The sequence below is a fragment of the Haemaphysalis longicornis genome, unplaced genomic scaffold (assembly GCF_048455015.1).
Source record: "Haemaphysalis longicornis isolate Haplotype H1 unplaced genomic scaffold, Haemaphysalis longicornis Haplotype H1 scaffold_1, whole genome shotgun sequence".
NCBI lineage: Eukaryota > Metazoa > Arthropoda > Arachnida > Ixodida > Ixodidae > Haemaphysalis > Haemaphysalis longicornis.
Window position 1 is genome coordinate 133,153,226 of NW_027526203.1, and position 24,010 is coordinate 133,177,235.

General features: G+C 49.3%; 1 protein-coding gene across 1 annotated transcript in view; it reads right to left on the minus strand.

Annotated features, from left to right (window-relative positions):
* Positions 1 to 24,010, minus strand: part of LOC144180390 (calcium uniporter protein, mitochondrial-like) — a 207,962-nt gene that overhangs the window by 90,743 nt on the left and 93,209 nt on the right. The window contains exon 2 of the mRNA XM_077708747.1: positions 1,686 to 1,727. Coding sequence (XP_077564873.1) covers positions 1,686 to 1,727 — 42 coding nt within the window. The remainder of the gene's footprint in view (positions 1 to 1,685; positions 1,728 to 24,010) is intronic.

The following is a 24,010-nucleotide window of genomic DNA, read 5'->3' on the forward strand; positions in this document are numbered from 1 at the left end:
AGGCTTTCAGAGTTGTTAAAGATTTACCCTTATTACTCTGAAACAATGCGCGCAAATATTCCATCGCCTCGGGAGCGGCGAAGCAATTTCCGCGTAGATTTTATTTCTCGCATAAATCGCAAGCTGGCATCAACGCCTTCAGATTAGTGGACTCCCCGTCGACCAGACGCACGCGGCATTTGCACTACTGTAAATAAACTCATTTTGTAAGCTGCTATCTTCCCTTTCCACAGAAGATTAAAGCGACTCTGTGGCTATCTATTGCGTTCATTGCTGCAACTGAAAGAAAGACAGCCAATAGCCGCTACACCGCTGTAATGACGTAACTCCAGCGGTCGAAGAATGCCAAGACCAGGAAAGAGAAAAATCTTTCGAGCAAGTTTCCAAGTTATATGATTGGCATAGAGCAGTAATTTATGACGGAGGTACTTTGCGACCCCCACTGTAAGTACTGCATGAATTGGTTCATTGCGGTCTGCAAGCATTTGGGATTTCTAAAAAAAAGATGAAAGACGTGTTGCAGGGTCCCTTTAACGACGGGAGTAACACTACTGAAACTGCAAATTCTCGTTATCGACGGACCTTTAGAAAAATAGTTTAGTTTTTATATGTTTATAATTGTACAACACATTTCAAAGTGTCTACTTGTATCTAAGCTCTGCAAGCATATGCACACATAATAAATAAATGAAGCACAAAAAGACCTGTACATGTAAAGATTACGGCTATCAAACGTAAATTCGCGCAATCAAACAGTGAGCACTGTGAAAAAAAAATTAATTCATGTGAGAAAAGTGAAAGGCCCAATGGAAAAAGAACGGTTTAATATTACGCAAGAGTACTCCTCTTGCCTTAGACGAAGGAGCTGTAAAGTGAAATATGCACTGAGGGATAGCATTGCGCGCATATTCATAACATTTAGGTCATGTGCGAAGTAAGCATCCTCCATGGCGATGCGAAAGTCACCTTCTTCGAAACTGCCACCTTCTCGCGAAAGTGAAAGAAGGTCGATGTGCAAGCGAAAGTGCGAAAAATAAAGATGCACATAACCGGACGGGAGAGCCATCAAAATTAATTAGCTTATAAAGGACGTCAAATTAGACGAACTAGGGTAGTCACTGCGCGGGAAATTCAAATGCGAAAATGTAAAGGGCGAGACGTTCCCCGGGGGTAAAGAAGTAATCGCCACAATCTGTCGGGGTAAAGAGCAGCCCACTGCGACGAAGCAGCGCAGAGCCCTGATTTTGCACTTACGCCAAGGGACTGCGGCTCACGCCCAAGCGTCGCGCGAAAGAGGGCAGACAAATGGGGTACATCAAATTGCCAAGGCGACACCGTAAGAACCCCAAGCGAACGCAGCTTGCATGAGAGTGAAACACCGCCGCCGCCACGACAGCCATGGGCCCGTGACTCATCAATAACTAAGGGTCATTTGTAATGCGGCAGTTAGCTTTCAACTCCAGAGCTCGAAATCGGGCACGAAAGATTAAAGCCTGCATATCGGCGACCTTCGCTGGCCACGAAATTCCAGCGTTTGTCGTATTCACAGGCAGCACAGCTCGGAGACCTCTGTCAAATGCATATCGACGACATCGGTGTCAATGTAGCCGTACGAGATGCACCACCGGACACGCGCCTCGACAGGGCCAAAGCAGGGAGGCTGCGAAGTTCGGTGGAACACTTACCGTATTTCGGCACTTCCAATCCGCATTGGAAAAGGGGCACAACTGCAAGAAGAGAAAAGGAAATCAATCAATCACAAGGGTCACACTTTCGAAGCTCACATCTGAAGAAGAACTTGTTCCTGGGCTGCAGTTGGTGAACACTTGAAGTCACAATCCGTGGCATCAAATGACCGCCAAATGACGCCAGCGCAGGCGGCGGACCGAACGCTCAATTGTCTTTGACACTCCGCTTAACGTGCGAGCGCGCACGCCAAGCAGCCTCCTCCAAGCGAAGCTGTCCCCTACCTTCGAGGATAACCTTTCTACGACGCAGTATGCGGTGTAAACTGATATCCAGAGCAATCAAAGCGGTAGTATTGGTTAGTGAGAAAAATAAAGCATGCCACCGTTGCCTAGGCAATGGTGTGTTGTCACAGTGAAAGTGACAGACGAAAGGTCGTCACCAAAATGTCACCAAAATGCGAGCAATAGCCCCGCGCCATCACACCCGCGTGCCCGAAGCCCCGACGCCAGTTTCCCCGAACCATTCTCCCGTGGCGACGTCATTTGTTAGTGCCTAAATGCATCAGAAGCAGTCAGATCTCGAGGAAATAGTAGAGTGAGCAATAGTGACGGACACAACTTATAACTCATAAGGGAAGAAAGCTGTCTTCCAAAACGTCACAACTTCCCCCCGAACTAGCACTGGGGATGGCATGCCCTCAGCATCGCTCATTTTAAGCAGGGGACGCCCGCTGCTGCGGAAGTGATAACCACGCAGTGAACCTGGTCATGCCCGCGCCCGTGGCGTAGCCCAGTGACGCTCTGAGGTATCTGGGGGCGCCACCTCGGCTGGGCCGCAGCCTGGTCGAGTGAGCGCGACATTCAGCCCCAAACGGGCCACTTCGCCATCGAGGTTATTTAGACCCAAAAATGGAGAGGATGCCCCCCTTATTGATGGCTGTAAGTATGTCATGCCAACGTGTGTGACCACAGCATTATTAGTTAAGCTTCTAATTGCATTCTGCATAGACTTCGCTTAAATGTGGCCTACACCTCCACAAAATCCAGCAGGACTCTTCACCTTTTTGCTCCACATGTGACACACGAGAAGTCATACATCATGTTGATGATGATGATGATGGGGCGTTATGGCGCGAGGCCGACGAGCGGAAAGTGCGCCAAGAAAATAAAGGGACTCTACAGGCTGAACAACTTCTTGTTTCAACTGAAAGGTGGCACGTTCCGTAGCCCTCTTAGTGTTTGTTCGACAGCAAACGATGCCTTGTTTGCTGGGAAAGAAATAATTAGAGCTGGTATTTCTTTCTCCAGTTTCCGTTGCATTTTTTCGTGACGTTTCCGTACGTCCCACCATAGAGGCCAGAGCGAGCCGGCCACGGTAATACTCAATCGCTGCCATCTTTCTAAACGCCTGTCCTCATTGGCATTCCAATTTTCGACGCAGCCAGTCAGGAAGGGTTTATTTGGTGCCCTCTCGAATAAAGCGAATTCGGCCTCCGAGCCCCCTCTTTCTTGGCGGGAAAATAACCTCGGTGAAGCTTTCCTGTGAATGTGCCTCCATCTGGTAGCAAGTGCTAAAAATACGACTGGAACTGACCAAATAATTTCACGGCCGTCTCGTTTCTAGTCGACCGCGGTAATTGCACCTGCCTTATCCGCTGGCTGTGTCAGGCATACAGGCGCTAATCGTGAGGTAGGCTGTCGCGTTCACAGGCATGCATGCATCTTTTGATTGCGCTAGCATACAAAGCGAAACATTTCAATGAAACAGAGACTGAAACACGGGTTACCGCCTGGGATGCGGTACACCATATTTTATGATACGTGCTTGCTGCGCTTCGCGTCTTTTTAGAAGCGCGTGACCACCAAAAGTTCCCTCATACATTTATTTTACATAAATGTATGTCAATTTATTTTAGATTTATTTGTAAATGTACATGTAATGTAAATGCACATTTATTTTGCATAAATGTATGTATGTTACATAAATGTACGTCCCTGCTGCCTCCATGCTTGTTTCAGAAAACGCTTAGGCAAGCTCCACCAACCCCGCGTCACCATGGATTCGTGGTTTGTGATGTCACAAGTGTAGTGCGCAGAAGTAACGTCAACTCTCGTTTTTACGTTTTTCGCATTTTGTGTGTTTATGAGCAACTTCTCCCGCTACGAGTGGTATATTGGTATTCACAACGCTCGAACCTACTGACATAGGCAAACTTGATTGATTGATTCTGGGGTTTAACGCGCCGACGCAACGCAGGCGATGAGGCGCGCCGTAGTGGAGGGCTCCGGATTAATTTTGACCACCTGGGAATCTTTATCGTGCGCCGAAATCTCGTACACACGGGCGTTTTTGCTTTTCGCCTCCATCAGAAAAGCGGCCGCCGCGGCCGGGAATCGAACCCGCGACCTCGTGCTCAGCAGCGCAACGCCTTAGCCACTGAGCCACCGCGGCGGGTATATAGGCAAACTTGCTTTTACACGTTAGTGTCCCTTTAATGTTAAGTGTGAATACGAAAATCTGCCGGCAAGAGTATAAGTGAAATTAATTAAATGGCAATGAAGATGGCAGGTGTACAGGGCTAGTTTGTGATCATGCATGATATGAAATGAGGTTTACAGATTGAATATCTGTCAAAAACTTCAAAATACGCCTTACAGTACATTTCTCTGAAGTTTTTGCGTCGTGTTGCGTCGAGTGCCCCGCATTGATAAGGATGTGGAGTAAACGGATACCGTATTTTCGCGCGTACAACCCGCACCAAAAATGCGAAAATTTCAGTTGCAAAGTAAAGGTGTGGATAATACGCGGGGTTTTGCCTTTAGTGCTGCTTCACGGCAATGCGCTTTGTGCCGTGAAGATTACCTTGTGTACAACAGTGAGGACTACGGCTCAAGTGATAGCTCTAGCGAGAGCAGTGACACTGAGTGAATTGTGAATTTCGCGTTGCAGTTGCTAAATGTACGCTTTTTCTGACTACACAATATGAGATGTGTTGCTTGAACAGTAGCTTTGGTGCAGCCTTTCCTGTATCAAATGTGCGGGCAATACGCGAGGATTTTTTCTTTAAATGCAGAGCACTTTATGGGCTCGCCTTGTCCTCTTAGCTCGCTAACGGTCAATGCGACTGCCGGAATCAGGCGGCGCAGCGAGACAACGGACCCAAGTAGAGCCTTTTGTACCGGCGTCAGGGAGTCACGCTGAGGCTTCGAAAACCACGCGGTCTAAATAGTCATAACCGTTCAAACCTCATGAACCGCTGGCGCTTGTCATACATCTCCCCGTTATTTAGAAAAAAAAAAAAAAACTGCAGGTATATTTCAGGCAAAATCTGTGCATATAACCGGCAGTCCCCGGGTTCATTGAGTTAGGAATGCTGGTTGGGTTGGTTTTTATGATATTAAGGGAAAAAAGCGGCCGCGCAAAAAAACAAAAAGAAATGGCGCGTTCGAAATGCCGCAGAATTGAATTAAATGCTCCAGCCGCGCAAGAAAAAAAATCCGCTTTCGTAATGACGCCAAACAGCTCCAGCATACGAAATTAAAGCAAGCATAAACAGAACAGAACTCCCAGTGGCGCAGTTTCAGGCAGGGGGCGCGCGGGCACTGCGAAGGCGGGAAATCTGAATTGCATGGGGCGGCAGCAGTGAGCGGATGACGGCGCTGCAGCCCATTATGTCGAATCACTGCTCTGCACTTCCGACAGCTTTCACATTGAGTGGAACAGCTTTATTTTTTTTATTTCCGGCGGGCTGAAAAGAGGGGGGGGGGGGGTGCGGATTGTACGCAGGGGCTGGTTATAAGCGCGAAAATACGGTAGGTGCACCACTCCACACCTGCTTCGCAGAGGTCGTGGGGATCCAGTGGGCGTGTTAAATGAGTTTGGCCTATCCGTAACCTTGCTGAGGAAACTTTCGTATGCCTGTTGTGCGAATCAATTGTGCATTGTCCCAAGTGTGGTTTTATTACAGGTAGTTTGTTGTATCTCTGTTCACTGCAGTCTGCTTGCGAGGTTTTACGAAGTTGCTTAATGTGTGGCTTAAGGTCAGTGTAGGGTAGTACTGTCGTTATGTCCACTGTATTCCCGAGTGCAGCGCGCTGGCGGCCATTTCATCTGCCCCCTCATTTCCGGTGATCCCAGAGTGACCTGGTACCCACCATACAGTCACTCCTAGATTTGAGGAATGAGTTGATATAATGGTTCTAATAACAAGATTCGCAATGTAGTTCTTGGAAGGCTTTCTGGATGACAATGCCCGCACCACGCTAAGTGAATCTTTGTAAATGATAGCCTTTGGAATATCATATTTAACAGTATGATCACGAACTGAAAGGGGCACAAGCTGCAGGCGAAAGGGGTCTTCATGCTATCGACAACACTCCGCCCTCTCCGTAAGGCGAGCAAAGCACATTAGTAAATTTACACCTCCGAAAGCAGCGCTTAAACAGACGAGGCAGCGAACACGGCAAGCGGAACCAGCCCGCCCTGCGTGCATTTCGGAGTGTTCCCATTCACTTTCACGATGCTTCCTCTCGGAAGAAGAAATACCAAGTGCCTCCCAGGACCGGGCATGCAGTTTCTTGCAAAAAGGGAAACGCTTACGAGCCTTGCGCCAACAGCGTTGCCTGCTATATCTAATATAATTACACTCACGTCCCGTTAATATGGACCACGTCAATATGGACACCCCGAAATATGGGGGAAATTTCCGGCGACGGGTCGCTCGCCATGCAATTCTGCCTGGTAATATAGAAACCCGCAGTCCGGACTACGGACGGCTATTTCGGGGACGAAACGGGTAAATACAGGCACTTTTGTCTCGTTATTATGGACAGGACGCGGGTTCGATTCCCGGCCGCGGCGGCCGCTTTTCTGATGGAGGCGAAAAGCAAAAACGCCCGTGTGTACGAGATTTCGGCGCACGTTAAAGATCCCCAGGAGGTCAAAATTAATCCGGAGCGCTCCACTATGGCGCGCCTCATCGCTTGCATTGCGTTGGCGCGCTAAACCCTACAATCAATCAATCAATCGTAATGATGGACACGGGTCCAGAAAACAAAAAAATAGAACAAATGACTATTGACCCCCAGAGGCCCCAGGGCGTACCAGGAATTCAGTGCTAGCCGAAGCATACAAAGACGAAGCACGCATTTATCTGGGAATGGTCTTCCTTCCAGTACCATCGAATTAGATCGAGAACATTTGTGATCAGCGAACACTAGGATAGTCACGACAGGGTGAGCCACTTTTCCTATCAAACAAGACTGCCCGGTGCGGCATACGCCGGAAAGAGCAAGTCCTGAGGCTCAGGACAAGATAAGAGGACGATAATAGTTTGTGTCGATATTCGATGCGCATAAAAGGCCAGGCTGAACGCTTCTCTGGTCAGTTCGGCGGAGGCAATGGCTGGTGTCAAGCGTAAACGAACCCAGCTTTCATCCCAGCTGAATGCCACTTCAAAAGTGAGACGCCTTCAGCATGTGTTCCTTAAAGTTTGTGTTGCTGATCTTGATTCATAATTATGGACAACTCACATTATGGGCGATTTTTCTGGGGAACGGAGGCGTCCATATAACCGAGAAATGACTGCATTTGGTCTCGTCAAAGCAAGCAATCTTTGGCCCAAGAAATGCAACAATTAAGGGTGCAGAACATCATGGATGCGAAGTACAAGGCATGCCTGTGGCCTGCTTGCTCCTGAACAGTCCCGACGGGTCCTATGTCGGGAAAGTGCAGCGCAAAACCGAGAACAGAGCGTTTATATTCCTGCGATTGATGGAAAGGCAGAAAATGTGCCAGCGATTAGGGACGAGAACCCCGAGCGACACTGACCGTGCAAGGCACAACCGTTTCGTTGTGAAGCAGTAACAGTTATTTTCTTTTTAGAGCGAAAGCTCTACTACTCCATGTCGCACCGTAATTCATCGCGTCGCAATGGCCTTGAGCCACCGGAACGCAAGTGTGGCAGCTGTGGCGTCACGCCACGTGATCCGCTGCGGACAGGCGTCGCAGCTCCGCTCGCTCGGAGCCTCAACGCAGGGGTACCACGTGACTATGTCAGCGCGGGTTTAAGCGTGGTCGCGGAGTCTCCACATGGATGGCGGACCGTCTGAGCGTGTGCTTCAGCGCAAGCGAAGCGCTGCTCACAATCACCCACTGTAGATTTAGCTCGACGGCAGGCTTCGAAATCTCAAGCGCAGGCACTTCACAGACCATAGGACCACCTTCCTCGGCATTCAAGAAACAAAGACACACACACACCATCAAATGTGCTTTAATAAAGGCTAACTTTCATGAAAGTGTGCACAGTCTTCGTGTTCGACAAGTGATCGTAACTCGCCCTTACATTAAACAGCCCGCGACGACGGGTGAAAATAACAATGGTAGAGCATAAGAGGCACCGGGGTGTCCTCGCCACAAGTTCAGACAAGGCATCTGAGGGCCCAGGGGAGTGCTCATGCGTCTACACAATGACGAGTCTAGGCGCACATATACGACCCAGGGTCGTTACTTACGATTGCTGCACGGAGCCAGGCATTCGCTCAAGCAAAATATAGCCTCAAACAACACCTCTCGAGAAGCATGTATTCGGTACGTTGCCGCCTTCATCGCCTTCAATAACACCGCTGTTGATTTGCACGGGTTCTGGGTCACTCGTTGGCTGTGTCTTGGTGTACATATCTAGGAACATCGCTAATTGCGTTCTCAGCAAATCTCCCTCGCTGCCCGAGGTGGGATAAGGGCCCCACTGTGCGCCCATCAGAGTCATACCTGCCCGAGAACGCACAATGGGAACCGAGCCCCTCAGGCTATAAGCCGCGCACATCCGGAGTGGAAGGACTCATCGATCGGTGTGTGCGCGGGAAAGACCAGAGAAAAGCAGCAGCTCGGCAGAGAAGAACATGCTATCTCTACCATGAACGGTCACTCAATATCGCGGGCCGATGGAAGCGTAAGGCCGGCCGCGTATACCTCAGAGGGCACGAAGCAGCGCTACAGAACGTCACGTGTTATCGCTTGAGCAATAGATGCCGCATGTCGGCATCGCGTCGCTCTAACGCAGCGAGCGACTGAAAGCAGAAAACGATACAGTGGAGACAGCGCCTGGAGAGAGCTGCCTTATAAGTGGACAGAGCGACGTTGCGAAGGGGACGTCAGCCGAAGAGCGCTCCTCGGCACCGCGCTCGGCTCGGCGTGGCTCATACTTCCGAATTTGTCAAATGTGAGGTTCTCGTCAAATCGAGGGACCAGCGCACTAGGGAGATAGCAGAAACAGCAAATATACCGAGTGCGCGATACAGCTGTATCAGCGTGTCGTCTTTGCACCTATCAGCCAAGGAAATTGAACTTCTTGGGTTTTCTAGCTGGCACACGGGTTGACGACGGGCGTGTCTGAGTGTGCACAATTCATCTCATGTGACAACCCTTTTTTGTTCTTTTTCCTTTCGGTAAACTTTTGTTTGTTCTTAGCGTTTATAAAGACAGTGTCTGTAATAAACGTCAGTTGTAGTAGCGCACTTGTGTCGCGTCCTTTCACTGACCCTGTCCATTTTTTGCTCTCAACCGTACGAATTCACAGAATGTAACCGTTTTCCTGCCTACGAACGGTAAACTAGAATTGGCAGCTTTCTCGACGGATATAAAAGATTTGTATTATTCCCTACAACGTGAAGGATTGATGACTTGTGTGGAAGAATAAGCTGACATGGCATGGAGCGGTAGCATTTCCAAATGAAGTAGGAGCATCACCAAGGGGCTTTCTCAAACTTCTGTCCATTTACTTGGTTTCCACGTTTCCACAGCACGCAAGAGATCACACGCCTGGGCAGAGTGTTCTCGACGGTCGAGCTGGCCGACGCCGGGCGCTCTTCACGAGGCGCAGGCTCTCGTGCGGTCGGCATTTTTTCTTGGTATTCTTTCGCGAGCTCTTCACGTGGCGCTAGCCCACGCGCATGCCTGGCCGACGCCGGACGTTCGTCGCGAGGCACACGCTCACGTGCGCTCGGCTGGGCTGAGTTTTCTGGTTACGCTCGACGGCGGAACTAAAAGTTTAAACAGCTCTGTCGTTTAAAAATGTGCCCAGCCACGTCCGGTCACGATGCGCCGCCGTAATGGAAGTCTGCGAATCAATTTGGACCATCTCGTAGCGAAGATACTTGTGTCCCCGTGTTCCTTACGATTATGTGTGAGGCAGTGGCCCGCGCCTCATCGCCTGCGTTGCGTCGGCGCGTTAAACCCTACAATCAATCAGGCAGTGGCACCCCCGTCGCGGTGTGGCTAAGGCAATGCGCTGCTGGGCCCAACAAAGCGGGTTTGATCCTGGTCGTAGCAGCCGTTTTTTTAAAGCAAAGCTTTTTACCTCTACCCCCCAAGGGTTCTTTCGCGACCGTTGGTGTCACCAGAAAACTCCAGCGAACAAATAAAAGAATTTACTGGCACGCCGGGAATCGAACCTGGAACTAATAGATTAACAAAGCGAGAGCCCGTTGTCTTACCGATTCAGCTAGGAGCCCACGCGAAGTCTGGAAAGGCAGGTGGTGTACTCACCAAGCACATCTACGCGTTTACCCCCTGCGTTCTCGCTGAATGCCACGTGAAAGCGTCACGCGACCACTTACGCCCGTCTAGTGGCCCTGTGCGCACCTTTCTCATGGGATAAGAGTTGAAAAAATTAAAGGAAGCTCACACCAATGCATGGCATCTCACTTCTAGTACGTCAATGTGCTGAAGCCTGTGGCCTGCAGTGTTCGTGTAAACACTTACAGCTCCTTGTCGTCCGCCCTCACGCCAAACCAAGGAATACATTCAAATACTCCTTGATGGCCAGGCCATCACTCCAAGCCCCAGCATCAAGATCCTGGGCCTACATCTCGAGGCTAACACCAAGAGTGACGTCTCCTTGCAGCGCCTCAAAAACAGCATTAATCAAATCATACACATGATCAGGCGAGTTGCCACCAAGAAGCAAGGCCTAAAGGAATCCGGTACCTTTCGATTAATTGAAGCTTTCGTCTTCTCGAGAGTTACTTACGTCAACCCCCTGTCTTATTATCGACAAGGAAGACATAGAGATGCTTTATATAATGTTTACAAAGGTGGCCGAGCAGGCCATTGGTCTTCTCATGACTGCGTCCACACAGAGGCTGCTTAGCACGGGGCTCCACAACACGGTGGAATAGCTGATAGAAGGCCATCTTTCTAACCATAAGGTCCGACTCAGAACTGCGATGGGTAACCGCATGCTTCACCAGATTGGCTGGGCAGCCCAGAATGTCACTCCGCTTGGCGTACCCCTAGACTTTTGGCGACTAAAACTAAAGATGCTCCCTTTGCTTAGAAATATGAACCCCTCACATGACGAGGGTCACCGAAAAGCACGGGCTCAAGCGCTAAACACCACCCTCGGTGGGGATCATGCAGTTATCTACACAGACACCTCCAAACATCGAGGGCAGCAATACGCCATCATTGTGGCTACCTCCAGAACCAACCTCCTTGCGTGTACCTCGCTTAGGACCCAAGAAATGGCGGCAGCAGAAGAGGCAGCCACCACCTTGGCTCTCGCTCAACCAGGGGTTCGGAGGGTAGTGATCGATTCCCAGAAAGCCTACTGGAATTACCAGTAGGGTTGGGTGTTCTGACCTGCACTGCGCGTGTGAAAAAACCACTCCCCAAACGGTTCCATTCAGCTCATCTGGACACCCGCTCACGCTTTAATGGAGGGCAACAAATACGCCCACCCAACAAGCCTGCGCTTTTACCTCCCGTGCTATGGAGCTGCACGAGGACAGTCACCCGCTTGTCACGTTCAGGGAGATAACCCAGCATTATCGCCTTCTGAGACAGACCGTACCTTCGCCTTACCCTGACCTTTCCAGAGAACAACAAACTACCCTACGGCTCATACAATCGGGGCTCCTTCCCACAGCCTACGCGTCTTCACCTAATGTATCCGAGTCGCTACGACGCTGAATGTAAATTTTGCTCAGAAGGAGGAACACTCCGCCCCGTAATAGGGGTGTGCGACTTGAGCCCTGAGCACCCTCCTCTCTTTCCGCCAACTACCCAACAAGAGCAATGGGAGATGCTGCTGTCCAGGCCCTCTCTACCTACCCAACTTCAGCGGGTGGACAGAACACAAGCCGCGCGGACTGCATATGGGCCCCACAGAAGAAGGAATCACTCCCCAGGGCTACACTCTGGGCCGTTCAGAAATCTGAACAGAAGTATTTCTTCCTCCTCCTCCTTCTCTGCCGTAAGTCTCGTCGCCTCCGTCCGCGGCGCAGAGACGGAGAAGTCAGATCGTCTAACACCGGGTTGGAGCTTACTTTAATTTTATAAAAAAAAGTTTCCACTCTTGTGCTACACCAATACAACTCAACCAAACACCGTTCATGCTTCATGCATTGATTTAACCTTAACAATAATATCTCTTTGAAGTAATAAATGGTGTGGTTAAGTGCATTTAACTTCTCTCTGGTTTTGCTATTTGTAGAGCGATGTGAGGGAATTTAGTGACGTCGCATGGGTAGTCGTAATGGGTGCCGTTTACAGCTTTGCTTTCCAACCACATTCACGGGGCGGATTGGCGCGATTTTTTTAATGCGTGCCATCCTTTGCAGAGTAACCCCCCACAGCCAGGACCATGTAACGCCCTGCATCTCTACAAAAATGCAGATTTGGTGGAAGACCTGTAATCGTTATAATAGCGTAAATTGCGATAATTGGTCGACCAGATTAAAAAAAAAAAAAGACCCCAGAGAGTAAGAAAAATCGAAAAATAAATTTTTCACAAAAATTATTTGACACAATCAAAAATATGCATCGTATACACCTTCCTGCAAAACCCATAAATAAACAAAAGAGCCCGCAAAAAACCGTTCAAAATACCGAAAAATAGAAAAAAAAATTGCGAATTCAAAAAAAGAAAAAAAGAAAAAGACCCCAGAGAGTAAGAAAAATCGAAAAATAAATTTTTCACAAAAATTATTTGACACAATCAAAAATATGCATCGTATACACCTTCCTGCAAAACCCATAAATAAACAAAAGAGCCCGCAAAAAACCGTTCAAAATACCGAAAAATAGAAAAAAAAAATTGCGAATCGTGCAACGCCGTGCACTTCCACAAAAATGCAGAATTGGCAGAAGTAACCCCTGTAATCGCTATACCTCCCCACCAAAAAAACCACGAATAAGCAAGAAAGTCCGCAAAAGAACGTTGGAAATACGTATCAAAATAGCGTAAACGGGCTAACTGCGTAGCGCCCCTTGCTTCTTCGGAAAGAATCAAAAATAAAGAAAAATAAAGAAAAATAAAGGCACTTTGTCGCTACAGCGGTACATGTTTACATCATTGGCGAAACGAAACAGAAGAAAACTTAAAGATAGTAAAACAATGCAACGTCTTCCGCTGCTCATAGCCACATTTGGCTCTAAATAACACGCACTCTAGACAGGTTGCATAAGAATGTCACGCATTAGTCGACAATTCTCCGAATTTCTGCAAGTTTTTTTTTTTTTTTTTTTTCTATGGAGGCGAAGGATGAAAATGCCTGTGTGTCGAGATTTCGGCGCACGTTAAGAATCCAACGTCGCGCCCCATAAGCTGCAGGGACGCAGCTGCGGCGGGTTAAATCCACGCAATTCGTCTTTTCCGCACATCCGGACGCTTCCTCTCACGTTGGCTGATCGCAAAGGCCTGCAGGTGAACGAACAGGGTGAGCGGCGTCCGAAGTTCGCGCAGCTGCCGGATCCGTGACAGCGCGCCAGCGGGGCTTCCCAACGTGGAGCGTTGCAGAACGGCAACCCGCGCACGAACTGGCGGCACCGACAAATCAGCGCTGCATGCGTGACGTCCAGGGGCAACGTGCCAAGAACGCCGCGCACGAGGGAGACGACGGGTGTCGCAAGACGAGCCTATTCGAGAACAACCCCCTCGCACGGCTGTTCATCACGCGCAGAGGGGCAAAGGGCACCGAACACGAACGAATCCAGGGAGGCTCGCACTCACGCGCAAGACTTCAATGGCGAAGCTGTTGTCGGTGAGCATCGCCGCGGACACACAGTTGAGTTTCAGTATCGTGGTTTATTTTCATCGTTGCGGTGCTAGTAATCGTCGTCGTATACTTAGCATTAGCGCTGGAGTTTTTTTTCTTTGTTGTTGTTGTTGTTTACATGCGCGGTAGCGCTTGACTACAGCGCTGTAGTTCTTGCTACAATTAGTCCCAGTGTATGGGGCAACCTTTTCTTTGCAATCCTCAGAACGCTTACACAAGTTTTCTCCTACAACGTGCGACGCAAGCGCAAGCCTTCCCGCTTTGCCTCCCTCTGTTTCTCCGGCAGCAGCGGAAATCGGGTAAATGGAATCGGAAGTAGCAAAAAATAGCATGGTCCCGCTATTTCCAACTTCCAACTACAGCTACTAGAGTTTATTTAGTGGCTCTACTTCCAACCGTTCCGCGTCCATGGAGGGAAAGGCCATTTGATGGGCGCGCTATCTCTTACATACCCCTCTCCTCCCCCTCATCCTCTGCCACCCCCTGGCGGGCGAGCCGAGAGCGTGCACTGGACGGCCGTCAGGCGGTGGCGATGCCTAGCACCCAACGGGGTACCTTCGCCTGGCGTGACGGGCATCACCGACGGACACTGCGAGCCCTACACAGCTCCGCTGTGAAACCGAGGGCCACGCAAGCACGTTGCACTGCGTTGTTGTGGAACCTGGAATCAATCGATACGACTAACCAGGCTGGCGCGTTATTTCCTTAGCTTAGGCGAATAAGACAGTGAACAGAGAAAGAGAAAATTAGACAGCACCGGAGACGGGCGACACTGCTGCACTGTGTCTAGCGTGTTCGGAGGACGAACTTTTAAACTCGTGCCGAAGAAACAACCCGCGCTGCGTGCGAGAAAAATGGGCAGAAGCAGAGAGGGGACGGCAGAAAAACGGCTTCCTCGACCTTTGTTTAGTGAGCCCGTACACGTATGCAAATGTATCTTTTTTTCCCCTTCGCTCGTTCACTTTTCGGCGTGCATTCATCGGCAAGAGTGGAATTCTCTGGGCGCACGATGAGCGCCCAAGGATGGCGTTGTCAAGAAGCGCCTTGACACACAAGATGGAGGATAAGCGACGACGGAGAGGGTGCGCGCGAGCGCTGCGAAGAATTCGGCGGGACGCTTTCTTTGCTTGCTTTCTGCAGCTGCCCGTTATTCGCTGGTTTTTCTGCGCACATGCTGTACGCGACGAAGCATTACCGGCTCTGTGTTGTTTATACTACGCTGGACCAAAAGGGGACGGAAAAATGTAGAAGAATAAACCACAGCAGTGGATACGGACGGACGCTCGGATGAGGAAGAGAGAAAAAACGAACTCCACGAAATTACCTTACAGAAGAGGTCTGGGCCCAACTTCGTGCGGAAACAAAGTACAGCCATTACACGCTGCTTGACGGCACGCCCGCACACGATGCCGCAGAACATTTTGACGCGAATCTATCCAACCACAAAAGACCGCTGTTAACGATCGAGAATTTGTCTTGGGCGCCGCTGGGCCAATCGGATGCGACGGAATTCCGCTAGAATCGTGAAAAAGAGCGCGAAAATGGCGAGAAGTGCGCTCCGTCTCCTCCCGGAGAATCGAGATGGGCTGTTCCAATGCTGGAGGAGGCTGACAGCCGCCTGCAGGTAACAGCCCAAAGGCAGCACCGGAAGGCTTTGTTGGGGGGCCTGTTGGCACACTGCAGCTCTGAGAAAAACGGAGCAATCTGGATTGAAGCGAAGTGCCATCGACTTTTCGAGCGCGCGCCGCTGCCGCACGGCATGTTTCAATCCCGATTGCACTCACGTACGCCAGGTGGCACCCAAAAAGCCATTTTCCTCAAAAGCTCACGAGGAACCACTTAAGAATAACGTAAAGCGAAACGCAGCTCTAATAAAGCACAGAGCGGGGTAGAACAAATACGAAGTAGTGAGAGGAATTCGGAAAGGAGTAATGGTTCTGGGCCTCACATTTCCGAATGCAGTACTCGGCTTAAAATCAGACGCTCTAGCAGGACTTGAAGTGAACCAGAGAACGGTAGGCCATTTGGCCTTAGCAGCGCATGGTAAAACAACTAACGAAGCAGTGCAGGGAGATATGGACTGGGCGCGTCGTTTGAAGTTCGAGAATCTCAGAGTGAAGCATTTTTTGAGGACAGTTTGAGAGCAATAAATCCACGTATAGGTAGAAGGCTAGCGATGAAGTATGAAAAAACAGTGGAGAATCAAAGACAGTCAAGGAAACTACAAAAGAATCAAGGCAGATAGAAACGAATAAATGGAAAGAAAAAGTTGAAGCTAAACGTACTTAGAGATGTGGTAAGGAAAATGTCTACGATAATTCCCAGGGCACTTTGCGAGGCTAGAGCAGGTTGCGAGATAACTAAGAGCTTTGCGGGGAAGTATACACAAAATGACGGGGTATGCGTGGTCTGCGGAAACGAAACACAAACTACGCGGCCCATATTGTTGGAATGTGTGTCCATCCAAATCTGTATGGAGTAAATATTCGGCTTCCCGAAACCCTAGGATTTTAAGGCAGCACAGAGGGAGTAAATTGCAAGGCTGTCGAGGTGACGAAAAGATAAGAATATGCCGGTGGAAGAAGAGCAGAGAGGGGAATATTGCTTAGGACAGGTACCACCTGTGACAGACAAAATGTATTTTGAGCCTGCCCTAAGAGCAGCGCTCGAATTAAACCAACAGTACAGCATAGATATATTAGCTTCTTTGGTGAGACGACACGTAATCACCCCGCTACAAATGGGATACAATTAACAATCATCACCATCATAATGAGGCGGCGTCTGGTAACCTTGCCCAGCGCCGGTCTTCGGGGCGGTCGCCCAGGGCGCCGGCGAAAAGGGGGCGCCAACCTGCACGAAACGTCCCCCCCCCCCCCCCCCCCCCCATCTCCCTCCCTGTTCCCTCCACCCGGCTCTGTCTTCCGTCCATCTGAAGAAGATGCTGTTGCGGAATTATGGAAGAAGAGGGAGACGACCGCCTATTATCATGGCCATCAGGGGTGCCAGAGGAGCAGGGAGCTAATAAACCTCGGTTCAGCTCAGCCATGGACTCGCGTTCGCGTCCCATTCCATAATATTATGGTGCCGTGAAACCAGGGAACGACAGACCAGCGGACTTCACGGCGCAGCTCCTTCAAGTTAGTGCGTGGCCTCGAGTACGCCGCATCTCACATTTCGGAGGCCTCACTCTTGAACGGTGCGTGCCATGGATGGCTGCGTGCTTGACGCAGAACCCCCGCCTAGAACCCGGACGTGAGTCCCACCCATCGGACAGTCCCGACCTTTGCTTCGCTGCGCTCCCTGGTTTTGATCACAGGCAGGTCGTGGACCGACTTATCAGTTCGCGGGTCAACCTCCGGGCGGACGTAACCGAACTAGCCAATACAACTGTTCGTGCCTTGCAATCGTCACCATCGAATATTAGTACGCTTATTGATTTGTGCCGTAAGGTAGAACAAAAACAGGACCAACTTCGAAAGCTTGACGGGCAGATTCAGAACCTTCTGGAGTTTGACAGCTTCGTAAAGAACTTAGAAGAGGCCGACGAGTACTCATACACAGTCAGTCGCGCTAAGGTTTCGCTAAAGGAACGAATTTCTGAGGAAACTTTGAGAAAGGCGGGAACGACGACGAAGACTTTGTCACCACCTCTACGCAAGCAGGGGTCTCCCATTCAGAGAAAGGACGCGGCCGACTTCCCATTCGCAACAAGGGCTGCCTTAGAAGCCGTGGGTTCGTCTTCGTCAGTGGAAGAGAGGATGGAGCAGCAGAGCGCCCCCACATTTGCAACGTCGTCGGTGAACCAGGCCGCGGCACGTAGCGGCAATGCCGAGTTCGACGGAGCAGCCGGCGCCGTGCCATTTCGCCCAAGTGAGGAAAATACCATCCCAGACTCGCATGCTCTCGGGGCTGAGCACAAAAGGACGTCGAGCATGCGCTACACTCAGATGAAGTAAACGGATCTCAAAACGTGCAAAACCGGTCACGTGAAAGTGAAACGTCTATTCCACCACAAGAAGTAAGCACAAACAGCTCGGTGGCATCGATTCATACGCAACTGGGAAGCATTCAGCCAAGATGCAGAAAGCAACATCGGAAGCGGACAGGAAAGGAAAAGGGGCCCACTGACCAGAAGGTTCCGGCTGCATTCCGAATACGGATTATCCATGCTTGCTCGAGGAATTCCTTCATTGCTTCTGTCAGAAGACACTCCGATTCAAGACTAACAGCGTGCGCCGTCCTACCCAAGAAAGTATCCCGAAGAAGGCATCGAGCCTCGAAGCATCGCTGGAGGGTAAAGCAGGAGGAAACTGCCACCTGTCGTCTTCAAAGGAATGACACTGGACCACCCATCTACGGTAGAACCTATACCAACCTGTTCTGAACTTACACACCAGTGCCCGCGTCGGGGGTGGGAGTATGTTGCGGAATTATGGAAGAAGAGGAAGACGACCGCCTACTATAATCGCCATCAGGGGCGAGAGAGGAGAAGGAAGCTAATAAACCTTGGTTCAGCTCAGCCATGGACTCGCGTTCGCGTCCCGTTCCAAGAGACTTCGGCGGTGCACTTTGAAGTGAGGGAGAAAACGCGTATGTCCAAATCATCCCAAATTATCAAGCCTATACCGAGAAACACGGGCCCACAATATTACACCCAAAGCGAGGGTGCGAAGGTGGAATTGGCCTTCCGAGAAGCCGCCTGAGGAGGCCTCGGGAGACAGTATTCACAAAACTAACTCAAATGTCACTTTTGCTTTCGGGCACTTATGCCGAGACAAGAACAGAGCATGCGCTGAAAGGGCCCCTTGTGAAGTGATCAGCCCGAAAAGTAAGCCATACTTAAGGTAGAAAAAAGCGACCCACAAAATTGAATTCATCTTTTTGTAGGCAAAGACCTTTTTTTTTTCGCTACTATTGTTACTGTGTGCATGGCTATGGAAAATAATTCGTACAATGGTCTGGCTACTTCGGAAAGAGGTTGCATTTCCGGGGCCCGACATTATTTTAAAAAGCCCAGGTTGGTTTTAAAACAGAGAAGGCGAAGAAATATTTATTTATCGAGAAAAGGCTGATGTTACGGGCTTCGCCCCGTGGAGGGCACCCCTGGGATTATTTGGCCTCGATTGAAATCTCCACTTCCCGTGTTGCCAACAAACTGAAGGAAAACTTTGTTACGGCATCCCGTGGCTACAGCTGCCTCCTCTTACGCACATTTCGAAGCAGGGCTGTCTGTTAAAGAAAAGAAAGACAGAAATGCTAAAATCACGGGTGTGTGTTGAAAGTTTTGAAGAGAAACAGAAGACACTGAAGAATGCCCTTTAAAGCACGAGAAAGCCTAATTTTCGCATTATAGGCTAACTAACCTGATCTATCCTGGCAAACCTTGCACGGTCTAAAAAATTTAAATATAAAAAAAGGGCCCGAAAGACCGACGACTAAGAATAAAACATTATTTGGGGGGCTGCTGATATTGAGGAAAAGTGGAGCGTCAACCCAGACCAAAGCGGAGGCAGCTTTATACAGCACCGAATACATTCATGATTATAAAAATAATATTTATTTATTTATTTATTTATTTTATTCAAAGTACTCCTAAAAATCCTCACGGAGGAGGGTATACGGGCACTTTTTTATGGAAAAGCCAGAATATGCCCCCACTCCTGTCGTAAAGTTTAACGCCGAAACGTTGTGTTACCTGAGGTGTCTACCTGGAGCTAGCGCTCCCACTGTTTTAGTTCTTTAGTACTAAGACCCTCCATTCAGCATTTAGCCGATGCTTCCTTGCCTGTCTGGTGCTCTGCGCCGCATGTTTGACCAATGAGGAGGCGCGCGTACGTGGTATTGAAGAAAAAACGGTAATTTTATGGGCGTATTTTAAAGAAGAAAAAAAAGAACGGATGGACGCTTATCGGTCCCTTCAGTACGATGATCTTATTATTGCTCCTGTAATTTGAGAGTAGATATAGCACTACTTGTTTCGAGAGAGAGAGAGAGAGAGAGAGAGAGAGAGAGAGAGAGAGAGAGAGAGAGAGAGAGAGAGAGAGAGAGAGAGAGAGAGAGAGAGAGAGAGAGAGAGAGAGAGAGAGAGAGAGAGAGAGAGAGAGAGTATTAATTAAAGAAGGAAACGCAGAGAGGTTTGCCAAGATGTGTACGTCGACATGCTACTTTGCAGGAAGGGGAATAGGGAAAAGATAGATGAGCAGTAAAAAGAGGAGTAGTAGAGGTAAGGAGAAAATAAAAGATGGCGTCATATAGAAAGGCATTGGATATATAGTGGACTGTCCGCACTGTAAGGCGGGCTATAATATGGCTCAGCGACGCCAATCTCTTCAAATACTTGTATCGGTTTAATGCCCGTCAGATTCGTGCCTCCAACTCTGGTTGGGTGCTTGTAAAGGTTTAAAATCAGACAGTGAACAGAAGGTTTAAAATCAGACAGCCAAAATCGGACAGTTAATCACACAATATTGGGCTTCTCGAGCACGCTAGCTTCTTGATGAATGACTGTCGTTGCTTGGTACTTTGGTTAATACAACTAACCTTTTGTTTACTGGCAAGCCTATTGTCGTTTGTGCATTTTAATTAAGCAGCATTATCTGCTTGAGATGCACGCGGTCTGTGACCTGATCGGACCTCAGTCGCAGTCATGCATGAGAACCCAATGCTGGCTGGCGCGTTGATCCGCGGTCCCCGTTGCAGGCTTCACCTACCGAAATAAGTAGCTCGCGTGACTGAACTGTCAAACACGATTTTGTCTTACGATTAGACATCCTCCTAAAAAAACGAGAACGAGAAGAATCAATCGTAAAGGGTAATTATAAAAAATCTGCCATCCCTTCCTAAAGAAATTTGAGAAAAGCGCGAAAACTAGGATTTTTTGCGCCCTAAGTAAACGCATCTACGAACCATCTAAATGTGCGCCGATACGTGATTTATGGGATATGTACTATTGTACTCCTCCTTAATGATCATTGCATGTATTGTCTTATCCAGAACCGTTCCTTTTTGGCGACTTTCAACTGGCCATTTTAACGAAATAGGAGCCCAGTTTCCCACGCATGCAGAGTCGTCTTAGCGCGCAATTGTCATGCAATTTGTTTCGGGCTACTTTTGATAGCACAGAGTTAGGCTATGTTCAGGTTACCGACATAACAGCCGTATCGTGGGCTAAGGACGTCAAAAAACGGCGTGTCACGCAATACGGTTTCTGATAGGTGAAATGACGTCATTCTTTAAAGATATTGCGACAGTTGGGGCAACAGTCTGAACCCGGCCTTAGAGCCGTTTTCCGTAATGATACTCCCTCCGTAGATGGCCATGCTTCACTGCAGAACAGGCAATGTGGGGAAGCCAGCTTACAATAACCAAGCGTTCATTGATACTCTGAAAGTCGGCTTCACCTCTGAGCCCGAATGCATTGCTTGGAAGACATTTTCCATGGGCAATTCAAGCCGTCTTGTATCAGAATATGAAGGCCCTAGGAGAGGGAGGGCGAATAACGTTTATTTTTTTTAGGGACGAAGCACCTTAAGTCCTCGCTTTGTCCGGGGCTTGGATTGAATTTATTGGATTGAAATGTATTGGATTGGATTGGAATTGTACATACTGTACACACGCGCTGTAACTCATTTACATGCGCGAGTGGGCAATGCCACGGGTGATTTACGGTAAGAACGATCCCCAGTCCTTCGCCCACTCGTCACGATTCACTTCGTGGAGATGCGTGCATTCTTTCTCTAAGGGAAAGGGGAGGCGGAAAGGAGAGTGGGTGGTGGCCTCAGTCCAGGCCGCCTTCAGGCCCCCCAGCAGCCCGCGCCCGGGAGATCAGGTATTCCTGATCCACGAGCTGGAAGCTGGTCAGCCTATGTTCCCACTGCTCCAATGTAGGTGATGGAATGTGGTTGGGATGTTTGACGCACTCCCATACGAGGTGATAGGTGGCGTTTGGGGTACTGCAGGATCTTTTTTTATATTTTTGCGAGAGCTTTTCGGTCGGCCAACCAGTATATGTGGAAATGATGTAGTTTTTTTTTTTTTTACATGACGCCACCGGTCCCACCGAGAAAGCTTTCGCTCTAATAACCGTTATCTCGTGCTTCTCAGGTGCGGGGCGCATTCCATGACTACGTTTATTTAATCTGAATCGCGCCCCACGTGCCGGGTTCGTATACGTGGGAACGAAACGTCGCTCCCCAGTAGGTCTCGCGCATGCGCCTCTGAAGGAAGCCTATAGCTGCTGTTCTTCAGGAGCAATCGAGAGCACACTTACACAATTATCTGCCTCCCTGTGAATATAAAGGGTCCCACAAATCTCTCTATTTGCGAGACCTTTACGAAATACGCAACTCCACCCACCTTCAGTTGAACCTCCACTTAACTCACAAAATACGCCACACAGTGGGACCGCGGTGGAAACAAAGACGGGACAAGCAGGAAACTAGGACGTTCCGAAACACTAATACCAAAGGAGATGAACAGAGAATGCTGGGAAAGTAACCTGTTCACGTGCGAGTCTAATGGGATCGTCGGTAGAAAAGGTGTATCGAAGTGCTTCGTACTTCGCACAACACGACGTTTCATTTTCGCTTGTGAGAATATCTAGTCGCGAAAGTGATCGCGATTTGCGCTTTGCTCACTCTAGAGAGTAAGCTCGATTATAAGTAGAGCCTCACAACCATAGCCTTTACTCGTAAAAACCGAGAGGCTGTGTGATCTGACTACTCATTTGTTTCGGCACTAATTGGCGCCAACTAAGCATATTCTTAGTATTCGCTACATATCTTAAATCCCCTCGGTATCGTTTGTGAAAGCGGTCGTCTTCGTGAGTGTCAGAACAGGGAAACGGAACATATCTTCCTGCATAGGCGAAACCAGGTTCGGCGTTGCTTATACTGAATTCTTCAACTTACTATTGTACGACGATCAGGGCTGCTAACTTCAGCCGAGTCTTACAGCAGCTGCAGCACTGTCGTAGCTTGTACGGAAGACATTTATGTACAGAGAGTAACAGCTTACTTCAAGGCGCTGAGCTATAGCGTGCATATTTGAATTCACCATTGTTGTCATCACCAACTTATGCGTTTTTCTGGTCTCTTAAACATAGGCAATTATTACGCTTAGGAAGCAACGTCTGGTGCTTTCACTAACACCTGCCTGATTGCTTGACACATATCGCGCGAATTCTATGCAACAGAGCTTAGTAATATAACGTCACCCGGAAGCGTTTGTCCATCGCGATTCGCCGCTCCTTGCAATGCCCCTTAATTGAAACCCGTCGCTTGCAACCCGCCACTTGCGTTAGCCTTGGCGCTTTTCTTATCATTAAAATTTATATTTTCTAACGTGGCAAAATAAAAGATGCACTGACTGCAATTACCTGCGCTCTGGAAATCTAAAGCTGACCGCAGACATATGCGCCAAATCACAACGACGACGCCATTGCAGGGGATTAATGACGCAGCAACTAGACTAAATGTAGCGTTTAGGCTTCCCGCTGCTCTCAATAGATCGGCGAGGACGAATATTTACTCATGAACGCTGCATACGGCACACGCGGTGCCACTTGAAGACCAACGCTTGCCCGCGAAGAGTAACGGTTGTATTTACTCCCAATTTACTCTTCCGTTGATCTCTCTTGCCTACGAGTGCAGTGCTATAAGCGCACTTATTGCATCCAACTATACTGAACAAGAGGGAAATATAGACGCTCAAAAATACGCACTCGAGGTACCGCGATGACGGACAGACAGGCACTGCTGTTAACGGCCCACACCGTAATGCGGAAGCAGCCACAAAAGTTGCTATAGCATTCCCCGAAAGTGCGCGGAAACACCTGAAGCTGGCACGATCGACACCGTTTTTGTCAAAGGGTACTCCGACATGCACAGTCCCCAGCGTGTGCCGCCAACCGTAGGGCCGAGACACACGGCGGATGCTGAGCGGGAAAAGCATACCTCAGGACATGTGCGGGAATCTGGGAAACGTGCCTTCGCACAAGTTCACCGGACTGCCGCGGGCCCAGGAATCGAGGCGACGCCTTTCTACACCGGGAGGGCATTTCGGGGTCCCTTTCCGGCGACAACAGGCGCATCCTTGCACGTGCGCGACGGCGTACGCTAGGCTGCTGCTTCGCGCCTACGCTGTAGAACGCCCAAAGCTGCGCACGCGTGTAGTCAGACGAGCCATGGAGGCGAATATATTTAATTTCAAAGAGCAGTAGCCTTTGGTAACGCACTCGACTCAACTCTACAGAGCCCATAGAC